The sequence below is a fragment of the Aulonocara sp. 'chitande type north' Nkhata Bay genome, linkage group LG7, assembly GCF_057382095.1.
Source record: "Aulonocara sp. 'chitande type north' Nkhata Bay isolate Kocher_YH1m ecotype deep benthic linkage group LG7, A_spYH_male_GT1.1, whole genome shotgun sequence".
Lineage (NCBI taxonomy): Eukaryota > Metazoa > Chordata > Actinopteri > Cichliformes > Cichlidae > Aulonocara > Aulonocara sp. 'chitande type north' Nkhata Bay.
In genome coordinates this window covers 56,829,208-56,845,078 of record NC_141350.1, presented here as the reverse complement: position 1 = coordinate 56,845,078, position 15,871 = coordinate 56,829,208, and the positions used below count along the sequence as shown (strand labels likewise).

The following is a 15,871-nucleotide window of genomic DNA, read 5'->3' as shown; positions in this document are numbered from 1 at the left end:
ATCTGTCAGCGTGTCTGTGTTTTCCAACTATGTACACAGTTTACTTTCAACAGGCTGCTGGTAATAAACTGTGAATGTAGTAGACTGCAGAAGGATTAGTTAGATCTGACAGTCTGCACTTTAACATCACAGCTGCGTAGTATGTCATTTCAACAAAGATCATTCGTCACTTGACGGCAACCTAGTATGCATCTGTTTCAGCTTAACACACTTTTTACCCCAGAACAAGAAAAACTTCAGAAAATGTTTTATTGAAAGTGGCAGCACAGTTTTAGTGTTAACAACAAAAAACTGAACACTTTCATGGCAATAAAACAAACAACAAAACCCCAGCATGAACGGATGTTTTCAGGAGCATGACTTACCGTATTTTGTTTTTAAATGAAAGCTTCTATGGCTGAAAAAAAACAGCTCTTTATCTCCTCTCTCAAAGCAGTCGCTACAGGTACATTCCAGCTTTTCTCTTGATGATCACTGTGGAAAAACATCTTTTCATTTAACTTTCGAGAGCGATACTATACTCATGTCTACAAACAACAGTAACCAGCAAGCTTGGTTCCTGTTGGCCGTCACTGGCTATATGCGTGAAATATCTTGTCAGACAATGTCACAGTTAGCATCTCAAATAACTGACAGCAAATCTCATATTTCTGAAATTATTATGTTCCTTTTAGAGGGCTGTAAAGAATCTTTTGCATAGAATGATCTTTTGAGTGGCTGTTTATAGAAAAAAAAAAAAAAAAAAAAAAAAAAATCAATGTGTGCTTTCTGCACCAGTTTTTAATTAAGGCCTTAGGGATTCATCTAAAACTTTATTGTGAACATTTTGCAAGGGAAAAAAATCTTAGTATTCAAGGAGGGAGCTGAGTCACTTATTTCATCATCTAGGTTATGACACCATGTTCAGGATTGTAACTGCAAAGGTCACAGTTGCTTCTGGTGTTTTTTCTGGTATGGTATTGTATTTAACACATAACCAGGGTACAACTAATGTACCCTGGTTATTTTAATAATTTCTCTGAAAATCTTAATGTTTATATGGCATAATAATACAGATGCTTATCATAATGTCTTAGAGCCAAAGGTCAATGTCATCAAATGGCACAATATTTGTAATTTAAAATCATCTTTAAATGGAGGAATAATAGAATAGCAGCCAGTAATATTAAGAGTTTTAAAGGGTAAATTAAAAAAATCATATTAGACTTTAGTTTTAGAGTCAATAACTACAGTCTTGGGAATATTATGGGAGAAATTCTGAGAAAGATTTCCAGGAAATTAGCTGGAAAATAAGGGATACTGGGACAATACAGATTGATGGAAGGAGCCACATAGTTTCAATAAATCATTAGCAAACATACACAATCCTTTGAACTACTTCCTGGTAATGCTGTAGAATCCTCTGAGGTACACAAGTTGTACTAGTGGTTGGGAATCACTAACCTAGATGGTGAAAACATGGCAAAACATGCTTCCTGCTCCTCATACAAAAATACTGTGCATTCTGTGAACACTGACTCCTGTCCCAATACAATGCACTGCTGAAAAAGGCATTTTCTCCTCCATGTTCTCTGACGAGTGTTTCTACTTAAAGTGGAGGAACAAAAAGAGAAACAAAAAAAACATTGGAACATAACAGATGAAACAGCCGAGTCCAAAGAAATGAAGGAAAAACTCAGAAAATGTGGACATAAATTTCCTTGATTCTTCTCTCACTTGTAAAAGAACCATCTTTGCATTTTAAGATAATAAAAAGATCACGCAGTGTTTGAAAAGAAGTACTATAATATGGTACTACCTGGGCACAGATGAAATATTTCTGATCAAATAAATATAAATTGTGATCAAAATATATACTTTTAAGTTTTGGAAAGAGAAGAGGACATTTAGATCACACTGATGTTTTGAGTGACTGAGCGATCTATCTCTTATGCTCTTCTTGTAGGAGCTAGGAGTTATGCTAGGAAAATGTGCAGGTAAATATTATCAACATTTACTCCTTCTTCCTGCCTTTACCCTATTAAGAATTACAATAATGCAGATACACATTGAATAAAGGGCTGGGCTCAGTCACAAACATGTCCACAGTGAGAAGCAGCAACACAGTTTCTAGCATGTTCCAGTTGAGTTTAGGCCATGCCTACTTCCTCTTCCTGCCTCGGCCTCTTCTGCCCCTGCCAGAGGAAGGGCCTGCTCCTGCCGAACCCAGAGCGCCGTCAGATGGGCTGGCTGGGATGTTGATCTGTCCCTCTTGAATTTCGCTGCGAGCCTCTGGTGGAAGATGTTCAATCTGCTGCTGGGTCTCCAGATAAAACATCACGTCTCTCAGCTGTTCCTGCAGTTCTGCTATTGTTCCATCTTTACGATCGTCTATAAAAGAAGCCAACAAGGAACAAACAGTGAACAGGTTAAAGTAGAGCTAAACGTGTTCATTCATTCACTCATATTTATCCAGACAGATGATAACAGTTTTAACTAACTAGCATTTATTGAGTAATGATATTATTTAAAGGCCCAAGCAGTGTCAGTTGCAGGAACCCTGTGTTTATACAGATTTGTTATTACTATTACTCCAACACTGTGCCCTTTACTTTTTTCCTGTTCAACAGTCAGTCTGCTTTACAGGTCTTAGATGTATTAAGTTGTGATCTTACACATCTAGTCATTTGCTAAATCCTCAAATGACACAAATAACCAAATGAGTTATGTGTCACTGAGGGACAGACAGCCATTTATACATATACAGTTTGCTGTGAAGCTCTATAAACTTAAACACTGTTGCAAAGTCAGCTGAAGTCCTCTCAAACACTGTTTGAAATTTTTCACCTGACAAACTTATCATTAAAAACATCAAAAGCTACTTTAAAGCATTGTGGGGGTGGAACTGCTGAGGCATTTACACGAGGCTGAACTCGTAAACACAATGTAAAAGAACAAATGCTTTGCTTGAAATGGACTTGAAACATGCTACTGATTACATGCAACCCCCATTGCTGACCTTGTTGCGAACTTCCATAAACATGTAGAATCGTAAGCATTAGAAAAGCTATACAAAAAGTATGGAAATCTACAGAGATTATAATCATAAGGTCTGAAGCTGACAATCTAAATAATTTCTTCCCTAAGAGCTGATGTGAAATACAATGTTCAGTGTTCTATTTCCTGTGCTGATCAGCAGTATACAACGAGGAAACAAGGGGCGTAAAGTCACAGATCTTGGAGGGAAATTCTCAGCCACACACAAAATAGAAGAAATGGGGGAGAAAAAAAAGTGCAACCCTCCAACAACCACGTCACATTCCACACATCACTGGAGGTCTGCCTTTCAGCTGTTATTATTAGCAAACATTATCGCTGATGTATTAGTGTTGCCATATATGTCAGCTAATTAATCACAACAAATGAAAGCTGAGACTGGCAAAGGTGATTATCATTATATCATGCTGGCACTGTACCGCAGGCGTTCTGAAGACAGACAAGAAATTGTGACACTTGTGAAAGTGTGACTGGGAGAAAGGATACTCCTTCTTAATACCCTGCTTAGCCGACTGCCACCCCAAAACGACTTCTGGTGTTTTCATACAGACAAGCTGGTTGGTATATTATTGATCCCATTCAGCTGTCCTAAGTCAACTCCACAGTCTTGGATTTTACCAGTCTTGGACGTGATACTAATATTTGATTAGAATGCTGTCACACTTATGTCACTGTGGATTAAGTTTTTCCGTTCCTAACCCAGATTACTGATTTCTGCATATCCACCACCTACATATCAGCTGCTAATAAATGAAGCTGCACCACAATTACTCTAAACAAAGAAAAGACTGCTATACCTCTGCCAAGAACAGATCACTGTGTTAACATAATCAGTGGCTGCACTGTTTGCAAAAACCTGAAAGAGCAGTTCAGTTACTAAAGTTTACAGAACATAAGAAGTAGGGGTGCAACGATACTTGTATCGATATTGAACCGTTCGATACAGTGCTTTCGGTTCGGTACGCATATGTATCGAACAAGACAAAATTTTTAATTTATTTTATCAACTTTCCTTCTGACGATGCTGTCTGTGTTGAGCGCTCAGTGGATCTGTGCTCGACAGTGCAGCCTAGGCGGAGTAGTCAAACGCAGATTCACTGAGCGCAGGGGAAGCTAGCGAGACAGAAGTTAAGCTCGTTGCAACATGGCAAATTGAACCTCCCCCACCCTCATTCAGATCTGGCGTTTGGAACTATTTTGGTTTTCATGTGACGTATGACCCTGAAGGTAAGCGAATCATGGACTAAAGTAAAACAGTATGTTGGATGTGCCACGCAATGCTCAATTACATTGGTGGGAACTAGTGTGTTAGCGCAGTTAGCTCGTTAACGTGTTGGCCGTCCAGCCCCACGCACGGGGCGATCCGCGGTAGCTCGTTAACGGAGATTTGCCGTGTTGTGGCGTTAATGTCATTTCAACGAGATTAACGCTGACAGCACTAGTGGGAACACAACGAATATGACTGCACATTTACTCGGAGGTAGGGCTGTTCGATATAACGATATATATCGGATGATGATATAAAAACGTCTATCGTTTCATTTTACGCTATCGTTTGTTTCGTGGTGTCGCAAAATAAACTGTTCATGGCAATATTTTTTCATCGTTTTGATGGTCACTGTAGTGGCTATATTAATTTCTTAAAGTTCTCTCTTTCTCTTATATTTAATATAAACACACTACAGACGGACAAGCCCCTGTTTTTATGCGTTGTGGTTAGCAACAACGACGGTAACAGCATCGCGTGTCCGCTTGTTTATGTTCCACATAAACCTTTCACAATAAAGCTCACGATTCTGTTGAGACTTTTCAAAATAAACTGAATCACGTGAAAGAGCAAATTATTTACGGATGAGGATTAAAAAAGAGCCGCCATGTGCTAAAAAATTAACCATAGACTCAAATGTTAGAACAGGCTTTTCCCCGCAGTACACCTATCTATAAATACTCACAAAGAAAACTGCGGCCGTTACAACTTATGTCTAAAAATGTATCGTTTCATGCATCAGTTAAAACACTCAACTCCAGCTACATGACGCGCAGCTGGAAACACTTCCCGCAAGACGAGCTGCCCGAGATTCACAGAATTTACAGAAAATGTTACATTCTTATATCGGGATATCAGATTTTGGTCATATCGCACAGCCTTTTCAGGAGGACTGTGATCACCTCAATTCGAGCCCAGTCAGTTCTAACAGGAAAGAACATGTATGTCTGTGGTTCAGGAGGCAGAGCAGGTTATTAACTATAGCTTTGTGGTTCACCCCCCAGTCAGCATTCCAAAGTATTTCAAAGCATCCCCGGGCAAGAGGCTGAACCTTGAGCTTACCCCCAAATACATCCTTTGGAGTCTGAGTGTCTATGAGTATGCTTAGGTGAATTGAAAAAAACAAACAAACAACCAAACCAGGCACACACACACACACACACAGGTGTGTGACATTGGGTAAATGAAGCTTGTAGTAAAAAGTGCCTGAAGTAGCAAACTGCTATGCAAGTCCAGTCCATTTAGAATATAACATTCTGTGAAAGAGTCAAAACTGACATTTTTACTATATTTTTTTTCTACATTAACACACAGCACATGCCCAGGAGGATATTTGTTTAAATAATCTTGACCCTCACAACTGTGTGTGCCAGGAAAAATACAGGTATGGTGAAACTGTAAACCTAAAATTTCCATTCAAACCTCTGACCTGATACTTAACTTGCCTCAGGCAAAACAGTGATGAAAGCCGCCTTGTGTTGAGTCCAGAGCAAATGGTGCTCTGATAGTAATACACTACAAAGTAGGTGTCAGTAAATGCTTTACACTGCAGATTTTAATCATAAGTAAAGAAGATTTTAATAATCTGAAAATATAGACTGAAGCTGGTTTGAAAGCAGAGAGACTGCTTACAAAATTTATGAATCTCCTAAGTGTTTGACTCTGTCCATCTATATTAAAAACACTTCTTTGGTGTATGTGGTTCCTGTCTGCTTGCAGAATGACTGTACTCAGCCGCAGGCTAAGCAATTTGTTAATGATTTGCAAATATTTCTGTGCAAAGAGGAACTAGTTTCTCACTACAGCCCTGAAATAAAAATAACCCATGCTGTTTCATAGTCAAAGGTCCTTTTTTCATTTTGAGTATTTACATATTCTAAGCAACCAGCAGCCAATCATTGGGAACGGTCCTGTTACTCATTCTTCTCCACCAACCCGTTGCTCTAGATTCGCAACTACTTTCATCAGTTTCTGTTTAAAGCAATAGGTGATGCAATAGTGAACTAGCAGGCTTGAAGTTAAAATATCTAAAAGAATCCTTTCTGTACTCTGGCCACCAGTGTTGTACCTTTACCTCATGCATTTGGAGCATATACACACTAAAATTAAAAATATACAAATGAAAACTAACAAGAAGTGTACAAAGAATTCAGGTTCACATTTATTTGTAGCCGGTGCTATTTAATGCCAATTAAAGAAAACCTTGAAAAAGTCTAAATTAAATTCTTCTATCAGCATGTGTAAACATGCTGTGCCAAATTGAACATGCTACACTTCCCTGTTGGTATATGTTACTCTGAACATAGGGTATCACAACGGTTTTAAAAATAAAATATACAAATCACACATTAATCATGGAAATATTGCACTGCATTGTTCACTCTGAGGCTTCTTTCATTTGTGAATTTGGCAGGCTGACAAAATAATACGTCCAGCACTTGAAGCGTTTTTGTTTTTTCCTCTCAGTTGAAGCATCAACATCCTCAGAAGTTCCATTTTTTGCTGTGCTTCGACAACTTGATATCACCACTGTGATAAAACTGTTTATACCAGCATGCTACAGTTTTCAACCCACTGAGTTAATACAGAGCATCAATATTGAGTACTACTACATGACTTATTGGTCTCTCTTTACATACCGCTTTCTTTTGCTTTGCGTTCGTCCTCTGACAGCTGTACCTGCAGCTGTGCCTGATTGGCTCTCAGACAGCGGTTCATCTCCTGCTCCTCCGTCAGCTCTTGGCTCAGCTTCACCACTCGACTGTTCAACTGAGTGCATCTGAAAGTAGAAATGCAGCAGTGCTGCATGTTGTCAGGTTCCATACAAAAACAAGCCCTATAGATTATTTGGTCTAAAGTCTGGGTGTCTGATTGGGTTTAACTAAACTAAGAAGTTGTAATGTAAATAAAGCTTTTAACAGCAGAAACTTTGGCTTGTTATAGCAGGAAAAGCAATGTTACTATCAATTTGAGCCTGCATCATAGAAGTGACACACCCAATACCTGGTTGACCATGCAGCAACAAAGATTTACTGCTCCACTGCACATTTTGCAAGCCACAATGACAACTCTTCAAATAAGGCATTTAATCCTGTTTCCTCTGTAGTTCCAGTTATTTAAAAAAAAAAAAAAAAAAAAAAGCACAAAAATGGGATCTGAGTAAGTGCTTGTTAGGGCATTTTCAGCTGTCAAACAATCGTTTGCTAAGGAAATGAGGAATTTTCCCACCTCAAGACTACATATTGAGAGCCTTGGTTGAATTGTTTTATGTGCTGTGGGGATATAACTTTATCTCCTCCACTAAATAATTTTTAGAGTTTTAGTTTGCGTTATACACTCAAGTCTATAGTGCAACCACACTGTCCAATTGGTTCATAAAAAAAAGAGCACAGATACCAACAACTACTGGGACCACTGAACACACAATATAAAAAAGTAACCGAACACCTACTTTTTCTCTATGCTCTGTTTGTCTTTGCTCATTTCTCCTAACCGTCGCTCTAGGTTATCACAGCGCTCCAATGTCTCCTTAAATTTCGCTTTCATGTTGTTTATCTGAAATATGTACAAAAAGATAGAGGTTAGAAAAAGGCAGCTGGGACAAAGGACCTGTGTTTTGCATTTCCACAAGAGGGCAATAGATAAATCGAGATGGACTAAGCCGGGACTGGGGTCCTATACTACTGCACATGTGCTGCTTAGCAAACCAATCCACTCTAAACTGCTAAGAAATGTACATTTTTATAAGTGAATAAGTAGCTGTAAGTGATAAGTTATATTAGTGTCTGTGGCGATTGTTCATTGTATTTGGGGCAGCTAGTGAGTCCTTTGCTCTCAACAGTTCTCCCATGAGTAGATATAAGCCAATACTGTTCAAGATGTTGTCAGCAAGAGAACATGATGAAACACAGTCTAACTTACAAGTGTTTACCTTTGTGTTTGCTATGAATTGTTCATTTGTGATTATTAGTTCAGATGTTGTATAAAGTACTTTGAGTGCTCCAGGAGAGTAGAAAAGCGCTAAATAAGAATCAGTCCATTTACCATACCATCCATGTGTATCAGTAAATCGAGTGGAATCTAGAGCTCGACTTCTATGCCTCAGTTTGGTTCTTCTAAACTTTACAGCCTGATATAAGTCAATATTCATTAAGGGATTGCAAAACTTGTGTTGCATTTGTCCACAAGTACCTCTTCAGCTGTCTCCTTCTCCAGATGAACAATCTTATTCTCCCAGTAAATTCTTTGAGACTCGAGCTGACTTGTCAGCAGGTATGAGTACTGCAGACAGAGAGAACTCATTTAGAACATTTTGATGTCGATTGCCGTTACAAAACAACAACAGCAGATGCTCACCTCTAGCTGGAGTGCATCAATTTTCTCTGCCTGGCAGGTGTCTCCCTCACACTCATACTGCACCATCTTCCCGTCAGTCTTACTGGCCACAAGCCGATGTACATAGTTATCTACAATACCAGCAATAGCCTTAGTCAGGTATTATACTTTCCAAAACACATTTCAAAAGACATCAAATAAAATCATTACAGACTATTCTGTCATTTTTACACTTTGCCTTCTTGTTTTTGGCTTCACTGTCTCTCTAGTTACTACAGGGCAGAACTGTTTGCTATCAGGACTTCATAAAAGCTGATAATGAGTCTGGCTCCAACTTATTTAGGTATTCTTCTGCCCCCTATGGGGAGAAAACTGATTATAGCAGCAAATTATTCTGGTAATTTACAGCCACCCTCCTTAAAGAGAAACCATTCTGCTCATTTTCAGCTTCATACTTTTTGTTTTTGGAGTCTACCAACAACTTTGCCTGGTTTGCGGTTCAAAATAATCTTTGTATAACTTTGTATAAAGTGTTTTATCTCTTCTCCCTTAAAACCAGCTTTCTGGTGATAGGTTTGCCCTTGTAAACAGAAGTTTTGAAGATATAGCACATGAGGTTAGACTTCTGTGACTGAGATGGCCATATTAGAGCTATTCTTTCTCTATAACATAGACAGAAAGAACATACATTTAGCAACTGAAAAGCAGTCTGAAGGCCGAGCCCAATATTGAACTCCAGTACAGTATATGAGCATCAACTGCTGTAACAGTATAAGTACAACAGAAAATAAGAAAAAGCAAAACATGCATCATTTTAACAGCAGCATGCACAAAATCCAGTACCTCCTGCGTAGTCCCAGACTCGGTGATTGGTGAGCTGCATAGCGTAGGTATGCTGTGTTTCTTCAAAGTGCTTGTAGGCATGGCGGCTAACGTAGCGACCACATCCAATATGACCGCAGATCAAGCATATCCACAGATTCTATGAAGAAAGATTCAATGAGGGACAAAAAAAAAGAAGGTTAAAAGCAAAAAGCAAGAAGATCAAGTGATTATCTTCTATTACACCACTGTGGGAGAGTGAAACAGCTTACCTCCTGCACTCCACATTCAAAGCATTTGTTCTCTTCAACTGGTTCTGGTGTTTGACAGTACCTACATACAGGACACCTGAAAACAACACACATTCGGCTTTGTCACAAACATGCAGTTGTCTTTTGTAAATCAGGAGAATGCATGTAAAGAGCAGGACAAAAACAACACATGGCACAAAATGACAAAGCCTGGAGAAATATCCAGTGGAGTGAATATCAGGTGAATGCATTTAAACTACATCAGAGAAACTATCACACATGATTGACTTAAAGCTGGCAGATAAGAACAGATCTTTTCACATACTTTGTTAAAGTAAGTCAGAAATAGGTTTTATTGTCTAATATCAAGTGTTTTAAATTGAGTAAGCAAAAATTAGCTAACTACCAAGTTGAAACTGATGTAGTAAATACAGGGGAACTTGTATGTGCATTCAACTCACGAGGCATCTTCCCAGCGCTGGAGACACTGGCTGTGAAAGCTGTGGTTGCACAGAGTGGTGAGGATGCCATTAACAGACTCGTCCATTCTCTCCAGGCACACAGTGCACTTGGGCAACTCAGTCAGCTCCATCACTGGAAGACTGGCTCCCTGAGGAGACGGAGCAGGAAGGAAAGAACGGAAGAAAGGAGGTTGATGGTAAGAGACAAGAAATCACTTTAAAAAAAATTCTGGGTTTTAATACTGAAACAACAGAGAAGGACTGATTTAAACGGACTTATATTCGTTCTGGCTGCACACAATGTAAAGGGTGTAAACAGCAAACACCAATAGGTGAGATGATATAATGTTATTTTTGTGCCTCTATTCTGAGTGCATGTAAAAAAAAATTGCAAGCGCAAATGTTGCATTTTGAGGAGAAAATGATTTTGAGGGAAGAAAAGTTTAATTTGAGCGAACAAAATTCATTGCTGCATGCAAGAAATGTATTTCAGTGTTTGCCATTATCCATATACACACACAATAACGGCCCCTCTCGCTCAGTTGTTGATATTTGCTCTTGCTCAGATCTCTGCTCTGTGTGCTGACCGACATCTGTGGACCTGCTCTCAGTGTGTCGTTCCCGCTCTCAACATCCCTGCTTCCTGCACGCTCAATTCTTTCTGTAAGCCGTTACAAGTGTGCCACAAAACCAACCAATCACAGACTTGGATACAAAAATTCTGACTGGAGACCAAAAGAGCCAATCAGCTTTCTAGCCACTGCATTCCGAACACACGGTCCAGAATGTAGCTAAATCCATTTTCGGTTAGTATGTTTAATTATTATATTTTAAAATATATAATTTTTATTTATTTATTTATTTATTTTTTTTGCTGGTTTTAATCTAGTTTAAACTAAATCACTCCACTAGATTTAGCTACATTCTGGACCGTGTTTCCGGAATGCAGTGGCTAATGCACAGAGCAGATATGTTGAGAGGAAAAGCGACCCACTGAGAGCAGGTCCACAGATGTCTGTCAGCACACAAAGCAGAGACCTGAGCAAATCCAACAACTGAGCAAGAGGGACTGTTATTGTGTGAGTGTATATGGATAAGAGCAAACACTGAAATACTTTTCTTCACTCAAAATTATTTTCTCCTCAAAATGCAACATTTGCGCTTGCAATTTTTATTTTTAACATGTGCTCAGAATAGAGGCACAAAAATAACACCATAAGATGACAAAAGCACCTTTATTAAAGCAGAATGAGTAATATAAAATGCCAAAAAGGGGTTATATTTAAATGCAGTTCTTAGAAACTGTTGCAGTTTAGAGGAAAAAAAAAATCAGTATAAGTTATGGTCAATGTGATATTAAAACATTTTTGGCACACTGCCTGCTGTAAACCAGCTGTTTCACACCAGACACCACTGACAAAAAAAGTAAGTAATTGTAAAGCAATTCTATCTCCCAAAACACAGGATCTAATTAAAAAACACAAAGCAAACCAAACCAAGTTTTTGTTAATGGACTCTGTTGACTATTTAAAAAAAAAAAGAAAAAAAAAAAAGAGTGACTTGTTTCCACAAATCACCAAACTTTTTTGTTTTTGTTCCCACCAATGCACTTGTAACATTAACTAACGTGTATCTCTAATATTCTCAGATAAATATCCTCTAATAACTTCACAAACACCACCCACCTGCTGCAGACTGAATAATGTGTAAAAGCTAAAAACCAAAAATCACTCACTTCTTCAGACTTGATGACCTCTGCTCGCTCCACATAGACCAGCTGGCACACTGCTTCCTCTATAGAGTTGAACTGGCGGCCATTGCATGCTGTGTAAAAACTGTCTGCGTCTGCCTACAAATAAGAGAGCCGGAAACGTATTGTATTTGGAACAGTTATATACAGTTAATTGTATTAAAGCAGCAGTTAATACTCTGTCATCTCTAAGCATGAAGCTCTCAGAACTCTGAATTGATCAAAATCCCAAGGTCTATTGCCAAAAAACTGCGAGAATAAAATAAAACTGTAAAAATCAATATTACTATAGTTGAGAAACAAAACTAAAACATTTTGCAATATGGCAGCATTTGTTTATGTTACAGAGAGGCTGAAAACCCTGAACTGCCTAAACCTCACATCAAGTACCAACAATTATTACTATTCATTGAATTTTTTGATGCAGGCTTACAAAAACATACACCAACATCCTTCAAACTTCACTTGCGGAGGGAAAAGTGAAGGAGATGATACCTGTGTGCAGAATTTAATGAGAACCATGTATTGGTTAGGGGTAGAGTCCCGTATGATCTTCATGTGCTCCATGACATCATTAAAAGGAGCCATGAGCTTCATAAGGTCATGGCTGGTCATGGTCGCTGGGACGGTGATGATGCACACCATAGCGCTGCGCCTGACATCTTCAGTCAGTGATGTCATTTTGCTGCAATAAAGAGCAGGGAAAAACAAGAAAACAAGAATTGTGACTAAAACGTCAATGTTAGCTTGAAATGGTGGAAGTGAAATTGTATCATTACATGCAGTTTGAGGTGGACTCTGGAGTTCAATAAAGAAAGCATCAGACTTTTATCAGCTGCAATTTAGCCGACAATGATCTGATAAAAAGTGCCCAAATACAGATCCCTATTGTTCACCTCATCACATCTGTCATAAACACACCAGATGAGACTCACTTGGTCTTGTAGAGGTGCATGATACCGTGAATGATCTCCACTGACGGGTTCCCGCTGAAGAAAGAGATCTGGTCCGGGAGCTGCTTGGAGGGTGAGTCCGGAGCTGTGCCTGTCGTAAACCTATCCTCTGCACCCTCCTGACTGTCTACACCAGTCTTTGCATCCTGAATTTCACTGTTCCGCTCCTCACGTCCACCTGTGTCTGGAAGAGAAATTCAGCAATTTAGATTATATATATTTTTAATGTGTATGAACAGACAAAACCAACTTACTTTCATTCCTGCTTACAAGAATTAAAAAACAGGTAGAATAGACATGCAGGCCTATTCTACGCCTAAATACGCCAAATGTTCTAATTATTTAAAATGGCTTTAAAATTCGTTGCTTCCTCAGCTCACATCTCTCGGAAGGAATGAAGTAAGATGTGAGTAGAGGCGAAAAGAGAAACTGAGGCTCTACAAACTAAGAAATGAGAGGACAAGAAAGAGGATGAATATGTATAAATGGCACATTTTATTTATGGAGGCCAAAGGTGACTTAAATTACTTTGAACATGTCATGGTTGTTGGTGCCAGAAGGACTGGTATGAGTATTTTAGAAACTGATAATCTACTGGGATTTTCCAGCACATCCATCTCCACAGGCTACAATTCAGACAGACTGACCAAAGCCAAACAGTTAGGTGGATGTGAAAAATGTTGTCTGCTCTGATGAGTCTAGTTTTCTTCTGCGAAATCTGGCTGGTAAGGTGAGAATTTCAGGCAAAAAACATGAAAGTATGGATCCTGGCTTGCATCAATGGTTCAGACTGGTGGCAGAATAATACTGTGGGGGACAGTTTCTCGGGACATTTAGAGTCAAGAGCCTCTCAGTATCAACTGATCATCGTTTTAACACCACAGCTGCTGATCTGAGTATTGCTGCTGACTATTTTCAATCCTCTGATGGCTGCTTCCAGCAGGGAGAATGACCTTCACAGACACCACATCTCAATCCAATAAAACAGCGGTCCCCAACCCCGGGGCCACCAGTCCGTGAGTCATTTGGTACTGGGCCGCGAGAGTTGCGGCTCTGCTGTGAAATTTATGGTTTTCAGGGTTTTTATCGTTACCTTGGTTTCCCTGGGTCTTTTCCCGTGTTGTAGTTGTGTGTCTTATTTTGAAAGAAATATTTCTGCATTACCATAGTGACCAAAGAGCATTAAGGGGCAGAGAGGAGGATGTTACTCTCAATGTTGTTGGCGCATTTCAGGAGGACACTGCTAATAAAGTTACACAATTACACAGTGAATCTGCATTTATTATTATATTTATAAAATACCACAGTTTTTGTCTTGGTCGTATCATTTTATTTTGTTGTATTTATCCGCGACACCTTAAAGGCCGGTCCGTAAAAATATTTTCTGACATTAAACCGGTCCGTGGCACAAAAAAGGATGGGGACCGCTGCAATACAATATATTTGGGATGTTGTGGAACGGGAGATATGTGTCACGAATGCGTAGCTAGCAAATCAATAGATTATAGACCAAAAACTGAGTAACATTTCCAGCACCTTGTTAGCCCTGTGCAATGAAGAATTAAGGCATGTCTGGATGCAAAAGGGGCCTGACATAGTAGGTGTAAACCTAACAAAATAGCCAGAAAGTATTGTGTGTTTTATACATGATACACAGTCACCTGATGACCACATATGGAAAAGATAGTGTATTTTACTGGTGTCAGTATTTTACACTTTCATTTTCTTCCCTGTTATTTCTCACCTGCCTGGCTTTTCAGAAATATTATTTACTAACCATACAAACGTTGACATTAATAGTTATTAAGATGCTGAATTAGGTTCAGTGTGATAAAAACACTAAAGTCTTGCACTCAGAGCTGACCTTTTATGCTTTTCATATTTTATGTCATATATAGGTACACTTAAACATCAGGAAAATTCTTACTTGGGCTGGGCTCAAAGGTCTCTATCACCATGTCCCCCATGGCTCTGCTGCCGATGTGCTGGTGCAGCACAGCTGATCTTTCCAGGTCGGTTTTTCCACTCAGACTGTGTTTGGCTAAACCCAGAGCTTTCTCCTGCAGCTCCTCCTCTGACATGCCTTCAACTGCACACGAGAGGAACAGAGTCAGGCATTAGCTATAATGAAGCAATTCGTTAGTTTGAAATTACCTTGTGAAAACAGTAAAACGACTAACAGTGGACAATTGGGTCTTCACGCCTATTGTTGGTTAGCTGTTTAACTTTCAGCAGATATTTGAAAATTAAGAGAATAAAACTCACCAGCGCAGTACTGGAAACCTTGTGGAAAAGGTGACTGGTCGGCTAACTCCAGACGAATAACGACCAGCGACACACTCATGTGTTATAACTGGGGATGCCACTTAACACAGAACAAAACAAGCCGCTGACAGCTGAGCTAAAAGAGCTAGCACGTAGAGCTAGCTGGATGACTGGCAAGATATTCAGTTCGTGTCTAATTACAGTAAGCAGACAAATACAGCAGAAGCAAAGAGCTTTCAGTTTAGCTTCAAAACTTTCATTTTATGCACAGTTTTTTTCTTTCTTTTCCGCGCATAAAAACACAAATCAGATTTGTTTTGAATACTAATACAAGCTAGCTGTGTCGAACCACTTCCCCTTCTTCTTCGTCTTCTTCAGCTTTTTCTTCTTTAATTTGAGTAAGGCAGAGTAGACGCTACAGCGGTGTATTACTGCCCTCTGCTGTTTGTTTGTTTTGTTTTTTTTAAATTCTTGTTCCCTTTTCCCCTGTGGTGTGACAGAAAAAGATACTAAGAACAGATGGAGGCAGATTATTTTGCTGAGGCGACCCCTAAAGAGAGCAGCCAAAAGAAGAAAAAGATGATGGTGACTACTTTAACAGGAAAAGGTGTTTTTCCTTGTATTGCAAGGCAAAATGTCCCACATTTCTCCCTTTGTCGTAGCACATTGACATTTTTATGACTGACTCACTCATGACTGAAGTGCATTCTCATTATAGAGCAGTCTCTTTT

At 39.1% G+C, this 15,871-nt stretch overlaps 1 protein-coding gene across 1 annotated transcript; it reads right to left on the bottom strand.

The window, feature by feature from the left end:
* Positions 1 to 232: 232 nt before the first annotated feature.
* On the bottom strand, positions 233 to 15,588 carry brap (BRCA1 associated protein). The gene is made up of 13 exons (XM_086301534.1): positions 15,141 to 15,588; positions 14,803 to 14,964; positions 12,858 to 13,059; positions 12,418 to 12,607; positions 11,908 to 12,021; positions 10,173 to 10,321; positions 9,733 to 9,808; positions 9,482 to 9,620; positions 8,660 to 8,769; positions 8,495 to 8,584; positions 7,755 to 7,858; positions 6,943 to 7,082; positions 233 to 2,370 (listed from the first exon to the last, which is right to left on the bottom strand). Exons 1-13 carry the CDS (start codon positions 15,217 to 15,219, stop codon positions 2,141 to 2,143), a joined length of 1,785 nt encoding a protein of 594 aa, XP_086157660.1. The 5' UTR covers positions 15,220 to 15,588; the 3' UTR covers positions 233 to 2,140.
* Positions 15,589 to 15,871: the final 283 nt, after the last annotated feature.